This window comes from Ahaetulla prasina, chromosome 12 (genome assembly GCF_028640845.1).
Source record: "Ahaetulla prasina isolate Xishuangbanna chromosome 12, ASM2864084v1, whole genome shotgun sequence".
NCBI classification, from domain to species: domain Eukaryota; kingdom Metazoa; phylum Chordata; class Lepidosauria; order Squamata; family Colubridae; genus Ahaetulla; species Ahaetulla prasina.
In genome coordinates this window covers 13,808,293-13,835,121 of record NC_080550.1, presented here as the reverse complement: position 1 = coordinate 13,835,121, position 26,829 = coordinate 13,808,293, and the positions used below count along the sequence as shown (strand labels likewise).

The following is a 26,829-nucleotide window of genomic DNA, read 5'->3' as shown; positions in this document are numbered from 1 at the left end:
AGACAGCCGCTTCTGCAGGACACTCAACTGGAATCCTGTAACCATTTGGGGCAGCTGCTGGATTCTGCTTGGCAGCTGACCACAGCAGGAGGGCGGAAATGAGATCCTGAGCTGGTGTCACTGACTGCAAGGACAGGCTCTAGGCCAATGGTCTCCAACCTTGGCCACTTTAAGACTTGTGGACTTCAACTCCCAGAATTCTGGGAGAACTCTGGGAGTTTCAAGTCCACAAGTCTTAAAGTGACCAAGGTTGCAAAAAAAATAAATGTTAATTGTAAAGAGAAAAACAAGGCTGAAATCCTGAAAGTGACTATTTATGCAAAAAAAGAAGGAATAGAACAGGGGTCTTCAACTTTGGCAACTTTAAGCCTGGTGAACTTCAACTCCCAGAATTCCGGGAGTTGAAGTCCATCAGGCTTAAAGTTGCCAAGGTTGGAGACCCCTGGAATAGAACATGTTTGTGACAAACCAAAGCAGATGGAAAAATGAAAATAAGTAATGTAAGAATATTATTAATTTTGATAACAATGTAAATCAAGATGAATATTTTTCTTCTGCCAAAAAAAAGCTTTTAAAAAAAAAAAAGCCTCTGATGATCGCGTGGCTCAGCTGGGATCGTCAGAGCCCTTTTCAAAGCTTTTTTTCTTCTGGCGATCCCAGCTGAGTTGCCTGATCATCACAGGCTTTTAAAAGCATTTCTTTACAACCTCTTCAGCAGAAAAGGTTATAGAAAAAAATGCTTTTAAAAGTAAAAAAATAAAAGTTGGCCATGCCCACCGTCACATTACACCCCCCAAGCCACACCCACAGAACTGGTAGTAACAAATTTTACATTTCACCCCTCAAATAAGAGTTATTCCATCAGCAGCAGCAGCCCAGCAACTACTGTAGATTATGCATTCAAGGATCAAACCCCCCCCCATGCCACCTAGATCTATCCTTGTAGCCTCTGGTGCCAAGAGTACGCGGGCGCCATGGCTACCAAGATTAATGCATGCCGATCATTCCCGAAATGTGTCATGCAACTATTCGGATTATGCTCTCTAGAAGCCAAAGGGTTTTAAGAGCCAGCACAGACAAGGTTCAATAAATTATCCATGTGAACATTTTAACTGAAGGCACAGCTAGTTGCAGGAAGAGTCCACGTTTGGATTGCACCAGAGAGATGATAAAAGGGTTATAATCTGCCACCTCGTGCTCTTGATAAAAAAAACAAAACACCTCACCCCCATCCATTTTAATTATCCATTGTTCCAAACATAAAGTCATCCAACTCATTCAGAGCTTAGCTGCTTTTAAGCCTTAAATGACCCCTGCTTGAGAGGCTGCAGAGCGGGTGATATCAAGGCTCCCGAAAGCAGCAAGATTGGCTGTCAAGAGGAGGATTACATTCCTCTGTTTTGGTGGCTAAACGGGTCTGCACGCTTAGTGACAGTAACAGACTTGGAAGGGACCTTGGAGGTCATCTAGTCCAACCCCCTGCTCACGCCGGAGATCTGTACTAGGGATTTGAACCGCCGAACTGCCGACCTTTCTGATCGACAAGCTCTCAGTGTCTTAGCCGCTCAATTACAAAACATTTTCAGCTTTGGTTGCGAGGGTGATTTCTATTATACCAATCCTGTGAGATCGTGTCTTGTACGGATTTGACGAAATCTATTCTGAGACGCAGTAACTCTCCAGAAAGCAGAGACAGAAATTTATTCCAACTCTAGGATCCTTTGGCTCAAAATCCCAGGGATTAAAACTGATGCCCACATCCAAAACATACTATTGGAGTCATTAAAACGTCGTCTGGTTTTGTACCGACGGTCTGTGACTGTGTTTCTCAACTTTGGCAGCTTGAAGACGTCGGGACTTCCAACTCCCAAAATTCCCCAGACAACATTGACTGGCTGGGGCAGGGATCAGCAACCTGGAGCAACCTCTGGAGCCACATGTGGCTCTTTCACCCCTCTGCTGCAGCTCCCTGTCACTCAAAATATGTGTCACAACCACCAATGAGCGACACCCGCTGGCACACGATTTATTTAGCTTTTCAACCCCTGGTAGGCCAACCATGGATAAATCCAAGAAAATAAAAGTTTCAGAAGAAAACAGAACATTTAATTCAACTACATATGCTAGTTTTGTGGCCGCTCAAGAAATAGTCAGGCACGGGAGGGGTTTTGTGGCTCCCGGTGTTTTCTTTTCTGCGGGAAATGAGTCCAAATGGCTCTTTGAGTGTTTAAGGTTGCAGACCCCTGGGCTGGGGGAATCCTGGGAGTTGACGTCCACACGTCTTCAAGCTGCCAAGGTTGAAAAACACAGGTCCATCGGAATCGTTACCAAGGTAGAACTTGAGCAGTTGAAAAGTGTCCTTTATCTGAGGAAGGAGGCAAGCATGAGCTTCAACCCACAAAATAATTATGTCATGAGGTTACGCACATGGAACACTGTGCTGAGAGGCTCACATATGGGGCCATCTCGAGCCTCTTTTATGATGCCAAAACTGCTTCTTGTATCAGCAAATGCAGGGCAGGAAAAAAAAAAGGAGAAGTATTTAGCAAAGAGCATAGAAAAAATATTTATTGAGAACAGAGCTGTTCAAAGCGCTCCATAATATTGCTAAATGAATGTTGGAAGCTACCTTCAGTTAGGCCAGATCATTCGTCCATCTAGTCTTAGATTTCTGACCAGCAGTAGCTTCAGAGTCTCAGGCAAAGATCTTCCCCATCGATTGCTATGAAATCCTTTTAAAATAAATGTTAGGGAAGGACCTGGAACTTTTTGGATAGCGAGGGTGGTCCCTCCCTAAAAGTAAAAAATAAGGACCCCGGAATGTCCAAGGAGCCATGAAACAAACAACTGCCTTCTTGCATGCCTGGCTCCAAGAGAGGTCATACGGTACATCTTCTTACCCAAGATCCATCAGGCACCTAAAGATTTTGGATTACCAAGGAAGAGGTTCTCAAGGGAAGTTGTCCCAAGTGAAGAAACTGGCTCGGATCGCTCCAAATTTATGCAAGGGTTCCGCGCCAGCCTTTTTCTTTTTTAAAAAAAAAACAACCCCAAACTCGAGGTTGCGTTGCAAGGCAAGAATAAGCAGCAGAGAAAAAGGCAAAGGCTACACAACCCCTTTTTGTGTCTTCTTTTCAGACACAAGCACATATAAGAGGAAATGTTTCCCAGAGGAAAATAAGCTCTTTCTGACTCCCTCCTCTGCTTAGGGGGTAGAAGAGAGCTAGGTTTGGCACTCCCAAGGAACTCCAGAGAAGCAGGTTTGCTTGGCTGAGGTCTTATAAAAGAGCTCAGGGGACCAAACTAAGCATCTGCAAAGCTTCGTCCCGAACTCTTCAAACCCTGTTAGGGAGACGGCTAACTCTACCCTTCGGCTGCCCTCCAGAGGCAAACCGTTTTATCTTCCCGAACTACCCGCGGGAAAGGAACTGCCCCGTTTCTCCTCCCCCTCCCCTGAACAAAAGGCATTAATAATAATAAGCCTGCTCCAGAGAGCAAGACAGATCACTCGAGATTAAATCCGTGAACACCAATATATTTGGAGAGTGAGCAGGCCTCACACTATTGCTTCTCTCTCTCTTTCTCTCTCGGCTGATATAGCTCTCCGGTTTACCAGGCATCTAGGCCGCTGTGGAACTAGTGCTTGACTCCCAAACGTGGTACTTCGGATCATCGATGTGCCTTTTGCTGGAACATTTTCTGTGAGAAGGTTCAGACGGGGTCTCACCAGACCAGAGGTTGGGGACAGGAGGTTCCCCGCTACTTCTGCTTACAAAGATGGCCGGGATCTTAGGAGACAGTTCCAGCTCTTCCACTTGCTGGGCCCTGGCTGGCTGAGAGTTCTTGCTTTTTGCGCCATATCCGGCATGCCGGTGCTTCTCCCCTGTGCCCTTAGTGGAGACGGCGGGAAAAGGAAGGCGCCGAGAACTGCTCTTGGAAGCTCCGCTCGTGGCACTGCTCCCCAGACGGGTCTGAGCCACAGGGATCTCCTCCATGGACTCTGCTGACTCGGAGTGATAATCAGCTGGAGGACCAGCGGCTTGGATTGGACCTTTGCTGTCGATGGGTACAGCTGCTTTCGGAGGACCAGGCGGTGCAAGGAGGCGAAGGCTGGAAGATGAGGAGGTTAAAGAGGGGGCGGTAGCGATGGACGATTCTGAAAAGAAGAAAGGGAGGAGAGGGTAGCAGAAAGGTCACTTCTTTCCTTCTACAGCAGGGGTGTCGAACTCAAGGCCCGCAGGCTCAATCCGGCCCGTGGGGTGCTTAGTTCTGGCCCATGGAGCCGCCCTGGAAACAGGCGAAAGACCAGCCCACGGTGCCTCTGCCAGCAAAAACGGAGCTCAGGAGGGCTGCTCCATGTTCAGCCGCGACCACCTCCTGCTGCCCTCTGCCAGTGAGAACAGAACTGTGCGCAGCCCCCGAGCTCCGTTTTTACTGGCAAAGGGTGGCAGGAGGCCATCGTGGTCGAAAACAGATTTCAGGAGCCTGTTTTCGCTGGCAGGGTGCTCGGGCCACCACAGATGTCCCTGACACCAGAGGTTGGGTTTCAGTAGGAGAACTGACCAGTTCTGGAGAACCGGTAGCAGAAATTTTGAGTAGTTTGGAGAACCGGTAGTAAAAATTCTGACTGGTCCTGCCCCCATCTATTCTCTGCCCCCCCACCAGGTCCCAGCTGATTGGCAGGAAATGGGGATTTTGCAGTAACCTTCCCCTGGATTGGGGAGGGAGTGGAGATTTTACAGTATCCTTCCCCTGCCATGCCCATCGAGCCACACCCACTAAGCCACGTCCACAGAATTGGTAGTAAAAAAATTTGAAACCCGCTACTGCCTGACACGAGTGACGTCAAGCTGGCCATGCCCACCCTGGCCCCCAAGGTCAAAGACATGATGTGGCCCTCAATAAAACTGAGTTTGAGACCTCTGTTCTACATCAATGGGGCTTGTTGGAGATCATGTGAGTGGCAGCAAGAAAGCAGGGAAAAGTTCATAAGTTTTGTACTGTTGGTCTGCTACCCAGGCGAAGCTATTAGAAATAGTTGGGTTGTAAAAAAAACCGAAGGCTGTTCGCAGGTCATTTGGCGGCTTTATATTTAAATCTCCAGGATTCTCATGAAGGCAAAAGGAGACCTTTAGGATGGAAGCTCTGTTCCTGCTGGTCTTACCTGACTGTAAAACTGGGAAAGAGGTCCACGGGGCAAGGATCACCTTGGAGTTTTCTTCCAGCCCAGAAGAGGAAACCTTCTGCAACTTCTTCCGCTTCTTCTTCTTCTTCTTCTTCTGAAGCTACACAACAAAGCAAAGTAGTCTCCATTTCGAATCAATACGACTGCAGTGATTATGGTTATTGGTAAACCTGGGCCAAATTTCCACCCAGTTCTGAAGCTTACTTACCTTATCTCATCTTCTTTTCTTTACAGGTTATAAGGATAACCTAGTAAGGAGCAGACAGCTTAAAATATCGTCCAGTGTTTTTTTAACCTGGGCCATTTTAAGATGTGTGGACCTTAACTCCCAGAATTCCAGAGTGAAGTGGAGAATTCTGGGAGTTAAAGTCCTCATGTCTTAAAATGGCCAAGGAGCCCTTAGCTGCAATTAGTGTTGTGAAAGTGATTTTAAAAAGCAGTTAATCTTTCCACCTATTTCTGAAATAAAGGCTTTTTTAAAATGTCTACATAGTTTTGACTAAAGAGGAAAAAAGAATGGGTGCGTTTCTTTTGCTAGTAACATTTTTAAAAGCACCAAAATTTTATTCTTGACAATGGCAACCAAGAAAGAGCTCTATATTTTTGCCAGCCAAAACGCATGTAACTCCTCTTCTACAAATAAATAAATACACATGCATGGAATAGGAATAGGAAAGGCCAAATGCATAAACCATCAAAAATTGTTAATTGCTGATGAAACAGAATGTGTCCTAGGGTGACACAATCAATCGCATCACTGTAACGTAACCTTCTCAGGCTAAGCTTCATCACACCTCTCTTACCTGTCGCTGGTCTCCAGACTGCAAATCTGGAAGTTCAGAAGATGGTACGGTCTTGTTGTCTATGCCATCATTGCGGATACAAAACTTGGGTAGGCTGAAACAGAAGATGGGCATTGGCTCTTCTTCACATACCAGTCAAGCTGAAAAGCTTCTATGCCTGGACCATAAAGATGGCCATATATTATTAGTTTAGCTGACCACCTAGCAGCAATGAGTTGCTGCCTCCCAGTAACCTAATGTGAGAGATTGAAAAGGGGCTGGGGAAAAAATGAAGAGCAGGCAGCTGTAGAAATCAAGAGGGGGGGGCAATATTAGCTGATAGCTCAGTTTATAAATGGCAACTTAGCCCAATGAAGAGACTTCTAGGAAAAAGTGTTTCAAAACAGTCACAGGGACTCTGTTTAAAAACCAGAAGTGGGAAAAATCGTATCACGGTTTCCACACTTCCCCATTTTTTCCCCCAATGGCAACACTCTGCTAAACAACTAATTCCCACAACACTGTCAAACTATCTAGAAAAGCCGTATTACCATCATTATTCTCATCTTCCCTATCACCTATCACCTTATCTTCTTATGACTATAACTTGTTGCTTGTATCTTACGACTTAAATTGTTTCATAGTATCCTAGTATGTTTTATGTTGATTGCTTATTTAGTATCCATGACTATCACTAAGTGTTGTATCTAATATTTTATGATGAATGTATTTTTACAATGATAATAATGATCTATCACTATTGTTGTATGTGCACTAAGAGCTTATGCACCGGAGACAAATTCCTTGTGTGTCTAATCACACGGCCAATAAAGAATTCTAATTCTAATTCTTATTTAGAATTCGTATTTATCTTGACCACAGACCAAGATGTGAAGTCTGCATGTCTTGCTTACTTAAGGTTGCCCAGCTGGGTAGGGTTAACACTTTGGTACAAATAACTGACTTCCCGTTGGTAAACGGGAATAATCCTCATTAAAAAAATACTGGTTTCCCGATTGTCTTTCTTCCCTTTGCTTCTTCAAAACTGGATAATGGAGGAGGAGGATCTGTTGGTCAATGGAGTAAGTATGTGGGCCAAATAAAAAGTGGTGGAGGATCACAGAGAGACCATGGACTGGCCACTCCTGATTTAACCCTAAACATTGATCAACCTATTATGAGCCATATTAAAATCCTTTTTCTTGCAAAATCTAAGCCGCTCAATCTTGCTTTGCTGTGGTGTTTATTCTTGCTGCTGATTTGGTTTTATTTCCCCTTCTTATCAACAAAAGCCAAATAGAGATATAAATTCTCATTTGTATTTACTGTTAAGAAAGCTGTTCTGATTTCTGAGAAGCGAAGAAAAGTACATTTGATATAAACTTACTGCCAATCCAAGACACCTCGCCCACTTTAACAAATTCAAGCCTTCATCCTACTTACTCTCTCCCAGGTGGCAATCCTGATGAGTTCTCCACTTGCATCTCAGGATTGGTATATCCAAGACTCCCTGCATAGAATTGCATATCCTAAAACAAACAAGCTATTTTAGTTAATGGCCTGCTGCAGCTTTTGCGCAGACAAAATGAGGAGCGTTGCCTCTGCAGGCCTGATCGGATGGTTGGGGGAAAAAAATGACCTCTCTCCCCTCCAAGTTGCTCCTAACCACCCCAAGGAGACGCACCCCATAATTTAAAGAAACCTCAGTTTAAAACATAGCAACTTCATATTTACATGTGATCTTTAAAGGAGCTAGAAAGTTACGGTGCTTGTGGTCTTGGCCTTGGACTGTGGGAAACATGGCTTAATTTAAATACACAGTTGGTGATGCTGATCACAAGGAGACCCTGAGCCAGTCACTAAAACTCAGCCTTCAGTAGGTTCCAAGGTGTAGCAAAGTCCATGCATTCTATCTCTGTGCTTCTGAAACAGGGGTCTCCAACCTTGGCAGCTTTCAGACTTGTGGACTTCAACTCCCAGAGTTCCTCAGCCAGCAAAGCTCCAAGCTTCAGAAGAATTGATAGAGTTGGAGACCCCTGTTCTGGAAACAAAATATTGCATTGTTTATAGTTTCTATTTCACTTGATAAATATGGAATGTTTGAAGGAGGAGCAACAATTTATTTTATTTATTTATTTATTTTATTTATTTATTTATTTTATTTGCATTTATATCCCGCCCTTCTCCAAAGACTCAGGGCGGCTTACACTATGTCAGGCAATAGTGTATATTAATAATATCAAGAGTTTCAATTAATACGTTCACAAATCACTCGGTTTAGCCACTCAGTTTTAGCTAAGAATAGTAGCTTTGCTTAGGTATCGATATATTCGATATATATTCGATATATCGATATATATATTGAATATTAGGTATATTCAACTGTTCACCTAACAAAGAGAATGAGCCAGAATTGCTATTTACCCTCACTGGGTGCTGAAGAGCTCGGCATGTCCAAATAAACTGGATTACATTCTAGGCCATAAAACCGATTTGAATTCCAAGAAGGACATTGTGCCGTATTGAGAGGTAATTAGGACAGATCACCAAAATCCAAAGAAATGGTCTCTGTGGATACTATGATCGTATAATAGTATAATACAAACAATAATGATTATTCTCTTGTACTAGTGCTATCATAATAATAGTATGAAGTCTGTAAGCCTCACTCTGTCACCGACCATGGGAAAATACATAAGCCCCAGACTTTACAGGTAACAAAATTAAAGCAATGTTAGAGGGAAATATTATGAACAGATTCAGGGGCGGGCTTCAAAAATTTTAGCAAGGGGTTCTCTGCCCGGTTGCTGGGTGGGCGTGGCCATGGTGGGCATGGCCTAGTCGGCTTCCTGCACCATGGCAGGGGGGAGGGCATTTTTGCCCTCCCCAGGCTCCAGAGGCTTTCCTTGAGCCTCCGGGAGAGCAAAAACAGCTTCCCCAGGCTCTGGAGGCTCTCTGGTAGGCCCGTTTTTCGCCCTCCCTGAGCCTCCACGCATGCCCTGCATTTACCTGCACCCAAAACAGGCCACATGGGAACTCCTGGGAGGGGAGGGGAGGGGTGGGTGGGGCCAGCCAGGAGTGAGATTTGGGGGGTCCTCTGAACTGCACAGAATCTTAGCTAGAGGTTCTCCCAAACCCCTGTGAACCCCAGCAGCCGAGCCCTGAACAGATTACATGCTGGATATGTAAAATAATAATAATAAAATAATATTTAATAATATTTAATAATAAATAAAAATAATTTTTATTTAAACAAAAGCTGCAGCCTTGCCTGAATGGGCCTTGTTGGGGGAGGGTAGAATTCTGGCTGCTTCTCAGGATCCTTCACCTCTTGTGGGGGACGCTGCTGGACAATATATTCATAGGTGGTCATTCGGTGCCACACTAAAAGAGAAGGGTAAAAGATTGATTCACTCCCAAGTCCAGAGAAGAAGACATGAATTGAGATGCTATGAGAGAGAAACTAATCAAGGAGAGAACCAACCTAGAATTAAGGAGAAATGTCCCGACAGTTAGAACGATTAATCAGTAGAATCAGTGGTGAAATTAAAAAATTTCCCCTACCGGTTCTGTGGGCGTGGCTTGTTGGGGGGAGGTCATGTGACTGGGTGGGCATGGCCAAATCGACAACATTCACATCGAGGGGCTCATCACCGGTCCCTCCACTCCTTGTCGCAAATGGCAGGAAAATGGGGAGGGGAATATTTCTGCCTACCATCCTTCCCTCAGTCTGTGCTGAGATTGAGGAATGGATGACAGGCAGGAAAATCCCCTTCCCCATTTTTCTGCCTTTCACAAAATCAGCTCCATTCCAACTTCTCCCCCACCCCACCCCCAGTCCCCCTCACTCCTGGGGACTACCTTAAAGAGACAGGCTGCAGCAGCTCCGTTCTGAATGGAGGGAGAAAAGTTAGCATTCTCTCTGCTGCATTTAACATTGAATTTTGTGGAATATTGAGCGGCCGGAAGAAGTGAGCAGCGACTGGCCAGGCATGGGTGGGGCCAAGGAGGGGTAATTACTACCGGTTTGGCGAACTGATGCCCACAATCCCTAGCAGTTCGCCCAAACCGGTCCAAACCAGTAGGATTTCACCCGAGTAGAATGGCTTGTCTCCAGAGGTTGGGGGTGCTCCAACCCTGGAGGTTTTTAAGAAGGGACAACCATTTGTCTGAAATGGTGCAGGGTTTCCTGCTTGAACAGGGGATTGAACTAGAAAACTTCCAAGGTCCCTTCCAATCAGTGGTGGTATTCAGTTTTTTTCCTACTGGTTCTGTGGGCGTGGCTTGGTGGTGGTAGGGTCATGTGACTAAGTGGGCGGGGCCAACTTGACACCACAGCCATGCCCACTCAGTCATATCACACACACACACACACACACACACACACACACACCAAGCCACGCCCACAGAACCCGGTAGGAAAACATTTTTGAAGTTACAGACATTGCAATTCTGTTAGGAGCTCAAAACGATGCTTTGGAGGGGAATAAAAAGGCTTTATTTAAATCAGCGATCTACTGAACGTTAATGAACAAGGTAACATTACCGTCCCCATTAAATCAGACGTGTTTAAGTAACCATTGCACACAAATCCTCCAGTTTGGACAAGTAATGTTTGCAGATATGTAACTGAAGCAATCCAGTTGGATACAGTAGCCTAGCTAATACTATTGACTCCAGTCCATTGCCCTTCAGATAGGTTGGGTTTCACCGTCCGTAAACTTATTCAGAATTTTCATGCAAGGCAAACGGCTTCTAGCTACGTTCACCCAAAGAGTCTGAAAGTCAGATGCATGTATGTAGGGGGAGAGGCACAGTTTAATTGAAGTGAGAAGTGTTGTGGTCCGCCAGCAGCCTATGGAGCTGGCAATAGAGTCGGACAGCGATGAGGCTGAGGTGAGGCCAGGGCCATCAAGGAGTGAAGAGCCTCCAGAGACTGATAGTAGTGAGGCAGAAGAACAGGAGGAGCCTGTTCCTAATGCACGCATGAAAAGAGCTGCCAGAAGGCAAGAGCAGCTCAAGCAAAGAGGAAAAGTCGGGAGTAGGGCCAAGAAATGATTGCCCTCCCACCCCCATAAGGCTTAAAACAGACCAGCACCGGCATTTGAGCTTTGCCGGACAACAACGTTGGTAGCTTCGTCTTCTGCTTCGGCTATGTCTTGCATTTATTTTTGTGACTTCTGGACGTTTGCCAAGAAAGGCCTTTGGCAGTTTGCCTAACTGGTTTGCGATAGAACTGAGGAATTTGTGTTGGGAGGCATTTGTTTTAATTTGAGTTGAACTACGCTGGGAATGAAGTCATTCTCAGCTGTTCGAATAAATTTTGTGGGTTTTTTTTCACGGACTGAGTTTTCTACCACCTACTTGGGCCTGGGTCACAACAAGAAGGAAAACCAGGAAAAAAGTGGTACCTACTCAGATAAATATGGAAGACTAATAGGTGGCCCAACAGGAACAGAGTCAGTAACCCCAGAATTATCAGCAGACCAGCCAAAGACAAGATTGCAGATGCTTTTGTCTTAACTGGAGCAACAGGAAGGAACACAAACCAGACATCTGTTTGGTTCTTCAAGCCTGGAAAAACAAAACAGACCAAAAAAAAAGAGAGAGAGGAGGAGTTGAACCTTCATGACTCTGTATTTGTGCAAATCACTTTAATGGGCTCTCAAGCCATTGGGCAATTATCTAGATCAGGGGTCTCCAACCTTGGCAACTTTAAGCCTGGAGGACTTCAACTCCCAGAATCCCCCAGCCAGCAAAGCTGGCTGGGGAATTCTGGGAGTTGAAGTCCTCCAGGCTTAAAGTTGCCAAGATTGTGGAGACCCCTAATCTAGATTGCCCAAACTTCGGACATCTTTTCTATATAAACAAGTATATAACAGTGATTGATAACTTGGATACTTATCAACCCGGTGCTTTTGACCAAGAAAATCAAAAGGAGACAAAGGAGAAGTTGCCATAATGGGATAGTAGTTCCTCCGTGCAGGTTGTTGTAGAAAAGTACCTTCAAAATGATGTCCGGTGCGTAACTTCATGGGATCAAGGAAGAATTGAACAAAGACATAGAAAGCAACAAGTAGGATTAGGAGAAGGCCCAGGATGGCAGATATTACACTGTTCAGAAACAGCCTGTCAAGGAAACAAGAGGAAGCTTTAGCACCTTCACAATGAAACACAAGAGAAATCAATTTACAGCCATGGCTGTCACATTCAGAAAGAAACTGTGCCATTCCTAACCCTGATATAGTGAGGGCTACACTCCTGCCTGACTCTCCTGTACCACTTTGCTTGTCTAGCTCAGCAGAAGAGAGTACGGGCCCCCATAAAAGCCAGGGACATCTATAGCACTGAGATGGCGAACCTACGGCACACGTGCCACCACGGGCACGTAGAGCCCTCTCTACGGGCATGCAAGCTGTCGCCCAACTCAGCTCCACCGTGCATGCATGTGGGCCTCCCGCCTGCCAGCTGATTTTTGGGATGCCCGGGGGGGAGAGGGCACATGCAGGAGATGTGCGCGCATGCGTGGGGGGCAGCGGCGGAGCATGGGGGTGTGTGGCATGCCCCTCCACAACCTGTTTTTGGGTCCAGGAGGCTGCAGAGAGGCCCAAAACAGGGCGTGGGGAGGAACGGCCAGTCCCCACAGGCCATTTTTGTGCCCAGGAGGCTGCAGGGAGGCCCACTAGGCCAAAAATGGGGGCAGGGGGGTGACACACGCATGCACGAGTAGCGTGGGGAGTGGGGGGGTCACATGTACATGCGCGTGGGGGCATGCGAGCATGCACAGGGGTGGTTGCTTTGCATTATGGGTGCTTTTGGCACACGACGAGAAAAAGGTTAGCCATCACTGGTATAGCATATTCTAGAGTGGAACTCTAATTTGAGACATCTACACGTAACTAATCATTTTTATCACCTCCAAGGCAGTTTACCTCAATACGGCACGAAGAATACAATGCTTAGTTTTTACTGGCCAAATAACCAGCAGGACATCCACGTATCTCAGCCAAGAATCAAAACAAGCTTCTAGTCTAAGAGTCCCAAACCCAACGCTCTAAGATTCTAAATTGCTCTTCGAAATAGTAGGTGTATACTTTATATATTTCTAACTATGATCTCAAGTATATTCCCTATAACGCCACGCAATTTGGAAATGGAAAACAGGTCTTTAGACTGTGAAGGCTGAAAAAAGATTTTTAAAAGATGCTAGATTTGTTCAATGGATGTTCACAGGCTTTGCTTAATGGGCTAATGTGTGATAGACAAGACCATACCAATAATTTCTCTCTCCCACACAGTTGTTGAGCCACATGCAGTGATGATCAAAGCCACATACGCATTTGTTACAGGACCCACAATGTTTTGATCTGGAGCTCCTAATAATAAAACAAGGAGAGAGAAAAAAACGGAGCTAATTATACCCTGCAGTTGTTTTCCCAGATTAATTTGGGGTGCTAAATTAGACGTGTACCAAAAAAAAAAAAAAAACCCCCGAAGAAAGAATTAACTAATGCATGTTGTTTCCAATTAAGTCTGTTTTTATATGTAGAATAATTCCACTAAAATACATGGGAGTTCAGAGAACTATGTTCTTACTGCTGGCTTTCATTCACCAAATCTGCACTTCTAAGTAAGACTGTTCTAACTTCTTTGATCTTCTAATCAAAACATCAATGCAGGAATGATAGTCTGCTGTGAAAACTGCAAGTCTTAACAAAAGTTTGTCATCCACGCTGCACTACCAGTGATTACGGGTGAACAGCACAATTTAGTTATCTGGCATCAAATAAGAAAGGGCTGAAACACAGTGTTAATTTAAAAAGTCATGGATGTAGCTATATTATTGATGAGGGTAAGACGCAGAGATCGGGGGGCGGGTGGTGGTGGTGAAGGCACTTCTACACACACTGTGTAAGACCCCAAGTGGTTATTTAATTTACAAGGTCATGGTTGAGTCATCTATTATGCTAAACTGCTTGTTTAATCATGACTTATTGAATAAACACAATTGACTGGTTCATACAAGAGACGAAGCCATAAGTCACAGTTTACAAAACACATTGTCTGTGTTTACGTAACACGCTTAACCAAAACCAAACAAACCACATTATGTTCAGCATGACACATGAATCCAGCCAGTTCTATTACGGTCCAGTGGCAGTAAACCCAAGGCACAATACCGATAGCTATAAAATACTTGGGAAGTTTTCGCTGAGATTTCTAGCACTGATTGTTGCCCGAGAAAGGAATCGATGCAGTTAACTCCCAACTCGTATAAAGGAAGGCAAAACAAATACTCACACATCAACGTCGCAGATGTGACAGTGACGATTTTCAATGACATGAGCGTGCTGACTGCGATTGAACGCAGACAGTGGCCCCTGGTAATTCTTCTTGCGCACACTGTCATCGGCTGGATCAATGGAAACTGCGGTAAGGTGAACTATTACATGGCAGAGAAAGAAGACGCCGGGACACTGAAGTGTGCACAGTTAAGGCTTGTCTCTCAGATTTATCGACGTTCACATTTTAAAGTTCCACAGGAAAAAAATGCCACCAAGGTTAAAAACCCTTTCATTTAAAAAAAGAAAAAGAAAAACTGGCTTGAAAGATGCAAATCGTTGCTTCTTCACAGAAGCCAAGAAAAAGCACAGGACGGGCAAAGTCATTAAAGGTATTCCGATAGCAACAGGCATGTTAACAAAAGCAGTATTGTGTATATGGGCAGTCCTCGATTTACGACTGCGGTTTTTTGTTTTTTGTTTTGTTTACATTTATACCCCGCCCTTCTCCGAAGACTCAGGGCGGCTTACAGTGTACAAGGCAATAGTCTCATTCTATTTGTATATTTTTACAAAGTCAACTTATTGCCCCCCCAACAATCTGGGTCCTCATTTTACCTACCTTATAAAGGATGGAAGGCTGAGTCAACCTTGGGCCGGGCTCGAACCTGCAGTAATTGCAGGCTACTGTGTTCTAATAACAGGCTTTACCAGAGTGAGCTAAACCGGTTGAGCCCAATATTTCTGTTGCTAAACGAAACAGTTGTTAAATAAGTTTTGCCCCCTTCTACGACCTTTCCTGCCACACTTGTTAAACGAATCACTGCAGTTGTTCAGTTAGCAGCATGGCTATTAAGTAAATCTGGCTTCCCCCTTGACTTTGCTTGTTAGAAAGGTTGCAAAATTTGATTACATGACCCCAGGACACTGCAACCGTCATAAATATGAGTCAGTTGCCAAACAGCCAAATTTTGATCAGGTCGCTGCAACGGTTGTTAAGTGTGAAAAACAGTCCTAAGTCACTTTTTTTTAGGTGCAGCTGTAACTTTGAACGGTCATTAAACGAACTGTTGTAAGTTGAGGGCTACCAGTATTCCTTATGAAAAGGGAAACTACCGCTTAAAAACAACAGCTGCACAAAATGGGGGGAAGCCGACAGGAGGTGACAGAAGCACTGGCGATTTTTATGAATGAAAGTTTTTCACCATTCCTAAATGAAAGTTTTAGGAAACTTTTAAGAGAGGTTTTTCACCATTTGTGCCATCATGGATTCGGAATAACTATATTTAGAATATAGAATATAGAATAACAGAGTTGGAAAGGACCTTGGGGGTCTTCTAGTACAACTCCCTGCCCAGGCAGGAAACCCTACACCATTTCAGACAAATGGTTATCCAACATTTTCTTAAAAATTTCCAGTGTTGGGAGCATTCACAACTTCTGCAGGCAAGTTGTTCCACTGATTAATCTTTCTATCTGTCAGGAAATTTCTCCTTAGTTCTAAGTTGCTTCTGTCTTTGATTAGTTTCCATCCATTGCTTCTTGTCCTGTCCTCAGTAGGACATAAAGGATACAATATACCCAGCAGGTACCCAGCGAATGGGCAGGAGAGGCACAAGGATGCCAAAACCAACCAGCGCAAAGAAGAAGAAAAGTAACCAGGCGACGAATTGGAAGGGGTGTGGGGGCCAACTCCAGCCATTTCTCCTGGCATGCTGCGACTGAACTTCAAAAGTTGTTTCAGAAGTCTTCTCTGGGGCTGTCTTGTTAGGTGGCTTACTGCAGATGTTCATCTGCATGAGATAAGAGGGAGAGTAAAAAAAAATATAGAAAAGGAAGAAAGGGGAAAACCCCCCCCCCATATTTTCAGAGAAAAAGCTGCAGAAAGCATATTTAAAATACAAACCTTTCTGCAGGTGGGACATTGTATGCAGTAAAGCTTCTTGGAAGACCCCAGAGAGGGCAAAGCAACACTAGAGACTAAATAGTTTTGCTTTTTAGAAAAGACATCGCAGTTAGCCAAAGTAAAAATGTCACTGCCTGTTCTTGGAGGCTGAACTAGGCCAGAACTAAATTGCCAAGAGCTGCCAGCTGCTAGGTTATCCTTTGGAAATAAAATTAAATGTGCAGAAGTTGTTGCTCTGAATGTGGGCGTATTGTGTGCATGTGTACTGGAGGAGGTAGGGAAATTGCCTCATTACAATACAAGAGTCTATCCCATGGGACAAAAGTCATTTTGAAATGAACCTCATTTTTAATGTTCAAACTTTAATAAATAACCGTAAAGAGAAGCAGCATTAGGCTCTTTGCAGGACAAAGTGCACCAGACACAAAGGGTATTTCATCTGAATACATCCAGTATGTTTTCATTAAGAAACTCCCGAATGAAAAACAGGAGATTCAATACGCTACTATGCGGTATGTGATATACACCCTGTGGTGAAATGTAAAATTTGTTACTACCAGTTCTGTGGGTGTGGCTTGGTGGGGTGGGTAATGTGACTGGGTAGGCATGGCCAACTGTTTTTTTTTCTTTTACTTTTAAAAACATTTTTTCTACAACCTCTTCAGCCAAAGAGGTTGTAAAAAATGCTTTTAAAAGGCTCTGACGATCAGGCAACTTAGCTGAAATTGTCAGAGCCTTTTAAAAGCATTTTTTCTACAACCTCTTCGGCCGAGGTAAAAAAAATGCTTTTAAAAGGCTCTGACAATCTCAGCTGAGCCACGTGATCATCAGAGGCTTTTTTTTTACTTTTAAAAGCATTTTTTCAGCTGAAGAAACAATGCTTTTAAAAGTAAAAAAAAAACTTCTGATGATCACGCGGCTCAGCTTGGCGTATGGGGGGGAGGCATTTTTGCTACCGGTTTTCTGACCCACCCGCCGCCATCACTACTGGATCAGGCGATCCAGTCTGACCCGGGAGCATTTCACCTGTATACACCGCAAACAAGCAGAAAGCACAGGGTAACATCACACATCATATCACAATTTAAATCTAGAAACTTGTAAGACTGGAAAAGTGCCACAAATCATACGGGCTCCCCTTACCCCAGCCTGAAGATAATTGCCTCAATCTTACAGTTCAGGCCTCCCTTAATCCAATCATGTAGTTCTTAAAGTGTTCTCATAAGGTCCACAGTCTCTTTCTCTGCAAGAAAAAAAATAATTAAGATAAGCAAAATCAGAACAATTAAAGCGTTTTTGAAAATATGAAAAAAGTTGTGTCTCTTATTTGCTTGACCTAAAGCTTAAATTCCACTTCAGACCATAAAAAAATTATTTGCTTTCAAAACAATCCAACAGAATAGAAAACAATCTCACACCTATCACAGGGCTCTTTGTCCTACATAACCTTTACCCACCGAGGAACAGTTTGTGTGACTGACTTGTTGCCTGCAAATTGCTATCATTATAATTGTTATTAGTTGCGAAGTCGTGTCCAACCCATTGCGACCCCATGGACAACATTCCCCCAGGCCTTCCTATCCTCTACCATCCTCTGGGTCCATTTAAACTCATGCCTACTGCTTCACTGACTCCATCCAGCCACCTCATTCTCTGTCGTCCCCTTCTTTATTTATTTATTTATTTATTTATTTATTTTGTCACAACATCATACAAAAAGATTATATAGCATATAAACATATATATGAGTAAATATTAGCAGGTATGAGCATATATATATATAGGAAGAAGAAAAGAAAAACAATAGGACAGGAACGGTAGGCACGTTTGTGCGCTTATGCACGCCCCTTCTGGTCCTCTTAGGAATGGGGTGAGGTTAATAGTAGAAAGTTTTTGGTTAAAGCTTTTAGGATTATGGGAAGAGACCACAGAGTCAGGTAAAGTATTCCAAGCACTGATGATTCTGTTACAGAAGTCATATTTTCTGCAATCTAGATTAAAGTGGTTAACATTAAGTTTAAATCTATTGGTTGCCCTTGTATTATTGCAATTAAAGCTGAAGTAGTCTTTGACAGGAAGGACATTACAATAGATGATTCTGTGAGTTAAACTTAGGTCTTGTCAAAGGCGACGGAGTTCCAAGTTTTCTAAGCCTAGGATTTCAAGTCTGGTGGGATAAGGTATTTTGTTGTTTTCAGAGGAATGGAGAACTCTTCTTGTAAAATATTTCTGGACACGTTCAATTGTATTGATGTCAGAGATGTGGTGAGGGTTCCAAACAGGTGAGCTGTATTCTAGAATTGGTCTAGCAAATGTTTTATATGCTCTGGTTAGTAGTGTGGTGTTTTTGGAAAAGAAGCTACGCAAAATTAGGTTTACAACTCTTAGAGCTTTTTTTGCTATGTAGTTGCAGTGGGCTTTGGCACTTAGATCATTTGACATGAAAACTCCAAGGTCTTTAACGGGATGGGGGTCGTCTGTAAGGTAATGTCCATCTAGTATGTACTTAGTTTTGGGGTTCTTTTTTCCTATATGTAAGACTGAGCATTTGCTGGTTGAAATTTGGAGCTGCCAATTTTTAGACCAAGCGGATAGATGATCAAGGTCGTTTTGAATGATAGAAGTATTGTCTGTGGTGTTAAATAGTTTGACATCATCAGCAAAGAGAACTTCTTTTGCCCTCAGTCTTTCCCAGCATTAGGCTCTTCTCCAGAGAGTCCTTCCTGCTCATTAGGTGGCCAAAGTATTTCAGTTTCATCTTCAGGATCTAGCCTTCTAAAGAGCAGTCAGGGTTGATCTCCCCTAGGACTGACCGGTTTGATCGCCTTGCAGTCTAAGGGATTCGTAGGAGTCTTCTCCAGCACCAGAGTTCAACGGCCTTAATTCTTCGGCGCTCAGCCTTTCTTATGATCCAACTTTCACAGCCATACATTGCAACTGAGAAAACCATAGCCTTGACTATACGCACTTTGTTGGCAGGGTGATGTCTCTGCTTTTTAGTATGCTGTCTAGATTTGCCATAGCTTTCCTCCCCAGGAGCAAGCGTCTTTTAATTTCTTGGCTGCAGTCCCAATCTGCGGTGATCTTGGAGCCCAGGGTAATAATCCTACCTAAATGGTAGAGATTGTAATATTCTACAAACTGGGCTACAAAAGCTGAAAAGGACATGTTGTGCAATAACTGGGCGGGGGGGGGGGGGTTGGATTAGATGACCTACAAGGTCCCTTCCTGTTAATCTGTTAAAATCTGTTAAAAACTTCAGTGGCCAGATTGGCACACAGTAGGCTCCTCTAGAGGAAACCAGCATTAAGCTTCCTTTAGAAACACACAGATGCTAGCTATATGACAAGGCAGAATTTTGAAGGAAAAGCCCCCAAGCATGTTTCAGTTCTTCATGATCCAAGCCAGTTTCACCAAAGATACTGGTTTTGGTTAGCTTCCTGTGTTGTTCATTTGAAAAAGAGATCCTGTGGCTAAGCAACACCTTCCTCTTCAACAAAGAATCGTCCATACAATGGGGGGAAGGGGGGGAACGAACTGTAATAATATCCATGAACTGATCTACTTTTCCACATTTCCAGTTAAGTACGTTCCAGAACAATAATTTCTGTGCCAGGCCAAGAAAAAGTAGAAGCTCCTCCCTTGATAAATAGCTGCCCACATGTCATAAAAAGTGGTGAATATTTCCCTGTTCAAAGGGGAAATGCAAATTTCCACTCCTCTGCTCGCAATCGAATACCTTATGCCACCAGGCTTGAAATTTTGGGCCTATCTGCTACAACGTCCTACCTGTCAATGACTACTTCAGCTTCAACCACAATAATACACAAGCACACAATAGATACAAAATTAAGGTAAACTGCTCCAAACTCGATGGCAGAAAATATGACTTCAGCAACAGAGTAATCAATGCCTAGAATGCACTACCAAACTCTGTGGTTTCTTCTTCAAACCCCCAAAACTTTAAACCTTAGACTGTCTACTGTTGACCTCACCCCATTCCTAAAGGTCTGTAAGGGGTGTACATAAGCGCACCATCATGCCTACCATCCCTGTCCTACTGTCCCCATTTATTCATACTTATTTCTTGGGTTTATACTTATTCTTGTTTATACTTATATGTTTATATGCACCAAGACAGATTCCTTGTGTGTCCAATCACACTTGGCCAATAAAAAATTCTGTTCTGTTCTGTTCTGTTCTGTTCTGTTCTGTTCTGTTCTATTCTATTCTATTCTATTCTATTCTATTCTACGCTACGCTACGCTACTCTACTCTACTCTATTCTATATGTCATGTTTATATTTATACTTGTTTTCTCATACATGCTTGACAAACTAAATAAATGAAATAAATAAATAAATACATGCATTTGAGCATATATTATAGGCTTGGTCATAAGTCCCACTCGTTTAGTGAAGTCCCTGAACAAGTGGTTGTTAAGCAATGACTCTTTATGAATCCACAAGCCAAACATTGGCTTAAGTGCAAGGTTCCCAGAAAGCCACACAGAGACCAGTAAGGGAGTTCCATCAAAAACAGTGAATTTTTTTTCAGCCAAGAAGACCCCGTTATGCACTCCTTTCCATCTGCAGGTAATCCTTGACTTACAACCATTCATTTAGTGACCGCTTGAAGTTACCAAGGCACTGTAAAAAGTGACTGGCGACCATTTTTCACACTTAACAAGCATTGCAATATCCCCTGGCAGCCACACGATTCAAATTCCAATGCTTGGCAATTGGCTCCTATTTACGATGGTTGCAGTGCCCCGACATCATGCCATTCACCATTTCTAACCTTTCCAGCCAGCTTCCAACAAGCAAAGTCAATGGGGGTGGGGGGAAATGTGGAGTCAGATTCGCTATTATAGAATAGAATTTTTTATTGGCCAAGTGTGATTGGACACACAAGGAATTTGTCTTGGTGCATATGCTCTCAGTGTACATAAAAGAAAAGATACATTCATCAAGAATCATAAGGTACAACACTTAATGATAGTCATAGGGTACAAATTTAACAATGATACAACAGTTAATGATAGTCATAGGCTACAAATAAGCAATCAGGAAACAATGTCAATATAAATCGTAAGGATACAAGCAACAAAGTTAGTCATACAGTCATAAGTGGAAGGAGATGGGTGATGGGAACGATGAAAAGATTAGTAATAGTGCAGATTTAGTCAATAGTTTAACAGTGTTGAGGGAATTATTTGTTTAGCAGCGTGTTGGCGTTCAGGAAAAAACGACTGCGTGATTCGTCGAACATCTGCAGCGATTCACTTAACAACGGCGGCAAGAAACCGTTTTGCACCCCGAGGCAAAAGTGCCCTTGCTTAGCAAAGGGAAACGTGGGGGTGGCTCAGTGGCTAAGACACTGAGCTTGTCAATCAGAAAGGTCGGTTGGAGAATCCCTCGTACAGGTCTCTTGCGTGAGGAGGGGGGTGGTTGGACTAGATCAAGGGTCTCCAACCTTGGCAACTTTAAGACTTGTGGACTTCAACTCCCAGAATTCCTCCACAAGCCTTAAAGTTGTCAAGGTTGGAGACCCCTGGACTAGATGACCTCCAAGGTCCCTTCCCAACTCTTGTTACCGTCTGTCTGTTAAGGCTCGCGGATTGTGGCCTAAGGTAAGTGGAGGGCGACCCGCAGTGGACTACAACTCCCATCAGACGCTTCATAGATTTTCGGTGGGCTGCTTGAAGCCCACCCACCTTAAAAAGTTGCCAAGAGTTAGGAGGAAGGGGCGGCTGTTAAGAGGGAGGCCATTTCGACGTTTTTTTTAAAAAAGGGGGGGGATTTATACACCCTTGAAGGCTTGAAGGCCCCCTTGGACCACCCCTCCCCCATTAAGCCCCCCCACACACACACACACCTTGGCTGGGATCTTCCTCCTCCTCCTCCTCCTCTTCCCGAAAAGCCCCTTCCCCATCCCGGCCTTTGCTCCTTCCCACCACCGGGAACCGCCCGGGCTCTCCTTCAGACGGGAGTAGGAGTGGGGTAGAAAGCGTCCCTTCTTCCGAAAAACCGGGGTGCCCGACCCATCGTCCGCAGCCAGCCAGGGCGCTGCGAACGATGGGCGTGGAGAGCTTTTTTTGGGGAGGGGGAGAGAGAAAACCAGAGGAAAGAAGGGTCTCCCTCCCCACGGCAGGCGAGGGGCGGCCCGGCTTCGTCTCACCTTCCCCCCCTCCAGCTCAGCGGTGGTTCGGGGCGGCCATGCACCCGCCTCATGCCGGGAGGGGCCCGCTATCTCAGGCTGGGCCCTGCGGACCGAAGGCTCCTCGTTGCGGGTCAGGCCGCTGGGCCCGTTTCCATGGCGACCGCCGGGACAGCGAGTGGGCCAGCTCCGCCCCTTCTCCGCCCAGCCACGCCCACCCCCGCCATGCCACGCCCCCTCGGGGCTCCGCCTTCTTGGATTCACCAGGAAGCGCTTGAGAGGGTTTGCTCCGCAGGCTAGGCTATATTTTATTTTATTTATTTATTTTGTCACAACAGTATATATAAGCATAAGCATGAAAGTAACGATATAATAATATATAAGCGTAAGTATGTAATAACTATATTAATCGGATATAATGAAGGGCCCGGATATTTCCTCCTGCAGGTTTAAATCCTAATTTAATCGGGATTTAATTACATATGATAATTTCTAATATATAATATTAGAAATCATACTTAATTATTATAATCCTCTCTTCTCTTCTTATGCAGCTAATGAGGTCCCAAATTGTTGAGGACAATACGCTGGCTTAGTAATTCTTAATGAATGTGTTGTTTTTTTAATGTACACTGACTGAGACTATATGCACCAAAGACAAATTCCTTCTGTGTCCAATCACACTTGGCCAATAAAGAATTATATTCTATTCTAAAAAAAACCCACTTAGGACTGAAAAGCACTGTGAAGCAGTATATAAGTCTTAAGTCCTATTGCTACGAAGGGGTTGGTTGGTTCTAGCTTAAATTTATAATATAGAAATGTGAAATTACCAGGCAGGACTTTTTTAGAGCCTGGACAATTGTTAACAACAATTACAAGGTTCCAACATTGGAACATTGGACGCTTCGGTACCTGTACCTCGAGAACGTGGATTTTGGCGATCGTGAGGATATATCCGAAGACCCAAATCTTCCTTTTTTTTATGTATAGCACAAGGGTGTAATAATGTACTTTCTTTTTTTTTTTGTTTGTTTGTTGCAAAAAAGTAATAAAAAAATAAAAAAATAAAAAAAATAACAATTACAATAACAATAATAATAACAATAATAACAATATAATAATAATAATAATAGAAAACCGAAACGTACAATTTATTGACATCACAGTACCAGGAGATGCCAGAGTCGAAGAAAAAGAACTGTAAAAAATCATGAAATATCACAACCTGGCCATCGAAGCTACACGGCTATGGATGAAACATGTAACGATACCCATTGTCAGAGTGGCACTTGGTACCATGTCCAAGAATTTTATAAGATACATCAACAAATTGCAGCTTCCTGCAATAACACCAGCGGAACTGCGAAAAACTGCGCAACTTGGAACATTGTACATCTTAAAAAGGTACTTGGTTGATACCTAGGACGCTGGCAGCAACCCGTATCAACCATTAGCACCAGTCAATGGTATTTGTGATGCCTTTTTGAATGTTCAGTTGACTGAGTTTCATGTGTTGGAAGAAATATCCATCTGGGGACAAAGACACTGGAAACATGGAGGCTGCTTGGAAAGATGGTTTAATGGTGGTCAGGATCACATGGCTTGAGTTCCTGAACAGAAAAGGGCTGAGATCCTGTGCACTCCCTAGCTTTATGCTTTTTCTGAGCTTTGAACTTTCTGGGGCACAGGAAGAGTACCCTGATTGGCTGTCAGACTCCCAGCGGGTGGGGGTCTTAGCTAGCCTTGCTGGCTGATGTAATCTTTCCAGGTGTCATGTGGTGAGTTTCTGTTGCTAGATGGGTCCTATTGTATTGCAGATGATGATGGCCCATTGACAAAGGTGGGGAGAATGAGTTTCTACCTCTGGCCTATTGACAAAGGTGGGGGGAAATGAGTTTCTACCTCTGGCCTATTGACAAAGGTGGGGGGAAATGAGTGAGCTTGGCTGAGGCTTTAATGGCCCATTGACAAAGGTGGGGGGTGGCAGGAAGTTGCAGGGAGCTGCTTTGTCTTTAAAACATGTTTCTCCATTTCTCATCCAGGGAAATATATTCTGCCTTTTAAATATTTTCTAAAATATTTCATTCTTCTAGGAGGGGGGTGGTTGCTAACTTCCTACACATGTTTAATGAATAAAGATAATAATAATAATAATAATAATAATAATAATAATAATAATAATAATAATAATAATAATAATAATAATAATAATGGATAATAATTTATTAAATGTTTATGCAACCCTTGGTGACGGGATAGGGTTTTTTTATTGATCTATTGGGTGCCATCAAGAACATTTCCTTTTGCTAGCAACCGCAAAGTTAGATTTTCTCCATTACTGAGCCATTTGCAAATTGTTAAAAGCATTTAAAAGCAAGTTAAGAATTCAAGAAACACAAAAGAAACAAAGCCGGCTGAAAAATACAAACCAGGGTGGGGACAAGGAAAAGAGACATCAGTTGTTCTGGCTTGTAAGCCCCTAAAGGTAAAAGGTAAAGGTTTCTTTCGCACATATTGTGCTGGTCGTTCCTGACTCTAGGGGGTGGTGCTCAACTCCATTTCAAAGCCGAAGAGCCAGCTCTACCCGAAGACGTCTCCGTGGTCATGTGGTCGGCATGACTCAACGCCAAAGGCGCATGGAACGCTGTTCCCTTCCTATCAAAGGTGGTCCCTATTTTTCTACTTCCATTTTTTACGTGCTTTCGAACTGCTAGGTTAGCAGAAGCTGGGACCGTTACGTGGCACTAGGGATTCGAACCCCTGAACTGCCAACCTTTCAATTGACAAGCTCAGCGTCTTAGCCACTGCACCACTGCCTCCCTTTGTAAGCCCCTATATTCCTGTATATGAATATGATGTGAGGAAACTCCCTTTGGTGGCTGAGAATACTGGTATATATTTTAAAAATAAAGGGAGCCATTCCCAACTGAGATCAAGCTAGGCGTCCCCAAGCCTTAAGATTTTAAAATGTGGGCAGGGGGAAATGCAATGAAATTGGAAGGATCAGCCATGATGCGGTTCTGCTTGCCACATTTCTGCTAATGATCCTGGAATAAATATATATTTATTGGCATATTCAGGTCTTTTCCCGTGTAAGGTTGAGAGTATCTTGACGACGTTTCAATGAGGTCTCACTCATCATCTTCATGCACAAGCACGAAGCGAAAGCACCAGCCTGAAGATGATGAGTGAGACCTAGTTGAAACATCGCCAAGATACTCTCAACCTTACATGGGAAAAGACCCGAATAGGCCAAGACCTACATATCTATACCCGTGAAAACCTACTAAAACAAATACATATACATATACATATACATATACATATACATATACATATACATATACATATACATATACATATACATATACATATACATATACATACATACATACATACATATATATATATATATATATAAAAGATGTGTGGATTCCAACTCCCAGAATTCCCCAAATGGCATGCAAAATTTTGCCAGCAGATGTCTGCACATCTTCAAGTTGCCATGGTTGAAAAACTGCTCTAGAGTCTCTAGAATGGTCACCTGAGCATCCCAGTGGCTGTGGCTTCTGGTTTTTGATGCTGAGATTCAGCCCTGCTTTCACTTCTCATTCAAAGTGACAGCTTTGCTACTGAAATTCCTGTTTCTCCTTTGGGGCTTTCCTATTTGACTTGCTAATTCAGGCAAACAGGATAATAGCTCTTTGACTTCAGCTTTAGAAGATTCTTAATATTTTTTTTAAAAAAAATAACGGTTATTTGAACATAACTCAGCCTTTGGTTCCCAGGAAGCAGCTTCCTTCCATCCAAAATTGGAGAATTCTTTTAGTTAGTTCAACTGCTAACCCTTCCATAGACCAGAAATTGCTTCCTGGTTTGGTAAAAATAGAAGTATGAATCATATCCAACAAAATACAACAATAAAGGTTTCTGATGGTATATCCCCTCCGTTTTGAAAGGCAAGTTATAGAAGAGAGAAGTAAAAAATTTTGACAGGCATGCCAGATTTTCAATGTTCACAAAAAGGCCATTTCTTCTAACTAATGTAATTGGTTGAATTTTCTCTCTCAACATCCCCACCATTATTATAAACTCTACTTACGTTAAATTACAGAAAAGTTTCCACTGCTATTCTGGCCACGTAATCCGAACCGATAGATCATTTCTGCCTGGATACCTTCATCCGCAAATACCTCAAAAAGAAAGTTTCATTTTGTCTTCAGTCCTGCATTTTTTACTTAGCCATCCAGGATCCGACTTCAGCAGCTGAGGAATACAGCAGCTTTTACACCAAGTCCCCACCCTTCGGCCTTTTGCAAACTGACTTGGCTAGCAAACAGTAACAAATCTCCAAACAGAACAACTGGAAGAAATCCAGAATGCTGGAAGGAATCTAATGCGAAAAACATTTTGAAAACAAGTGAACGGAGGCTTCCTTTCTAGACTAGGTTGGAAGCTGTTCAAGGCAAACCTCAAATAAGCCATCACAAAAAATCTGCAGGCAGCCCTTGA

At 43.4% G+C, this 26,829-nt stretch overlaps 1 protein-coding gene across 3 annotated transcripts; it reads right to left on the bottom strand.

Moving 5' to 3' along the window:
- Positions 1 to 1,746: 1,746 nt before the first annotated feature.
- Positions 1,747 to 26,829, bottom strand: ZDHHC1 (zinc finger DHHC-type containing 1). Of its 3 annotated transcripts, none has more exons than XM_058155280.1 (12): positions 26,420 to 26,829; positions 17,299 to 17,398; positions 15,824 to 16,042; positions 14,269 to 14,444; positions 13,242 to 13,343; positions 11,972 to 12,096; positions 11,383 to 11,541; positions 9,239 to 9,351; positions 7,411 to 7,496; positions 5,989 to 6,082; positions 5,165 to 5,285; positions 1,747 to 4,156 (listed from the first exon to the last, which is right to left on the bottom strand). In XM_058155280.1, exons 3-12 carry the CDS (start codon positions 16,040 to 16,042, stop codon positions 3,621 to 3,623), a joined length of 1,731 nt encoding a protein of 576 aa, XP_058011263.1. In that variant the 5' UTR covers positions 17,299 to 17,398; positions 26,420 to 26,829; the 3' UTR covers positions 1,747 to 3,620. The 3 variants fall into 3 exon arrangements, with proteins under 3 accessions (XP_058011263.1, XP_058011264.1, XP_058011262.1); XM_058155281.1 differs by lacking the exon at positions 26,420 to 26,829 and adding an exon at positions 22,033 to 22,225; XM_058155279.1 differs by lacking the exon at positions 26,420 to 26,829 and adding an exon at positions 22,336 to 22,500 and having other exon boundaries at positions 1,748 to 4,156.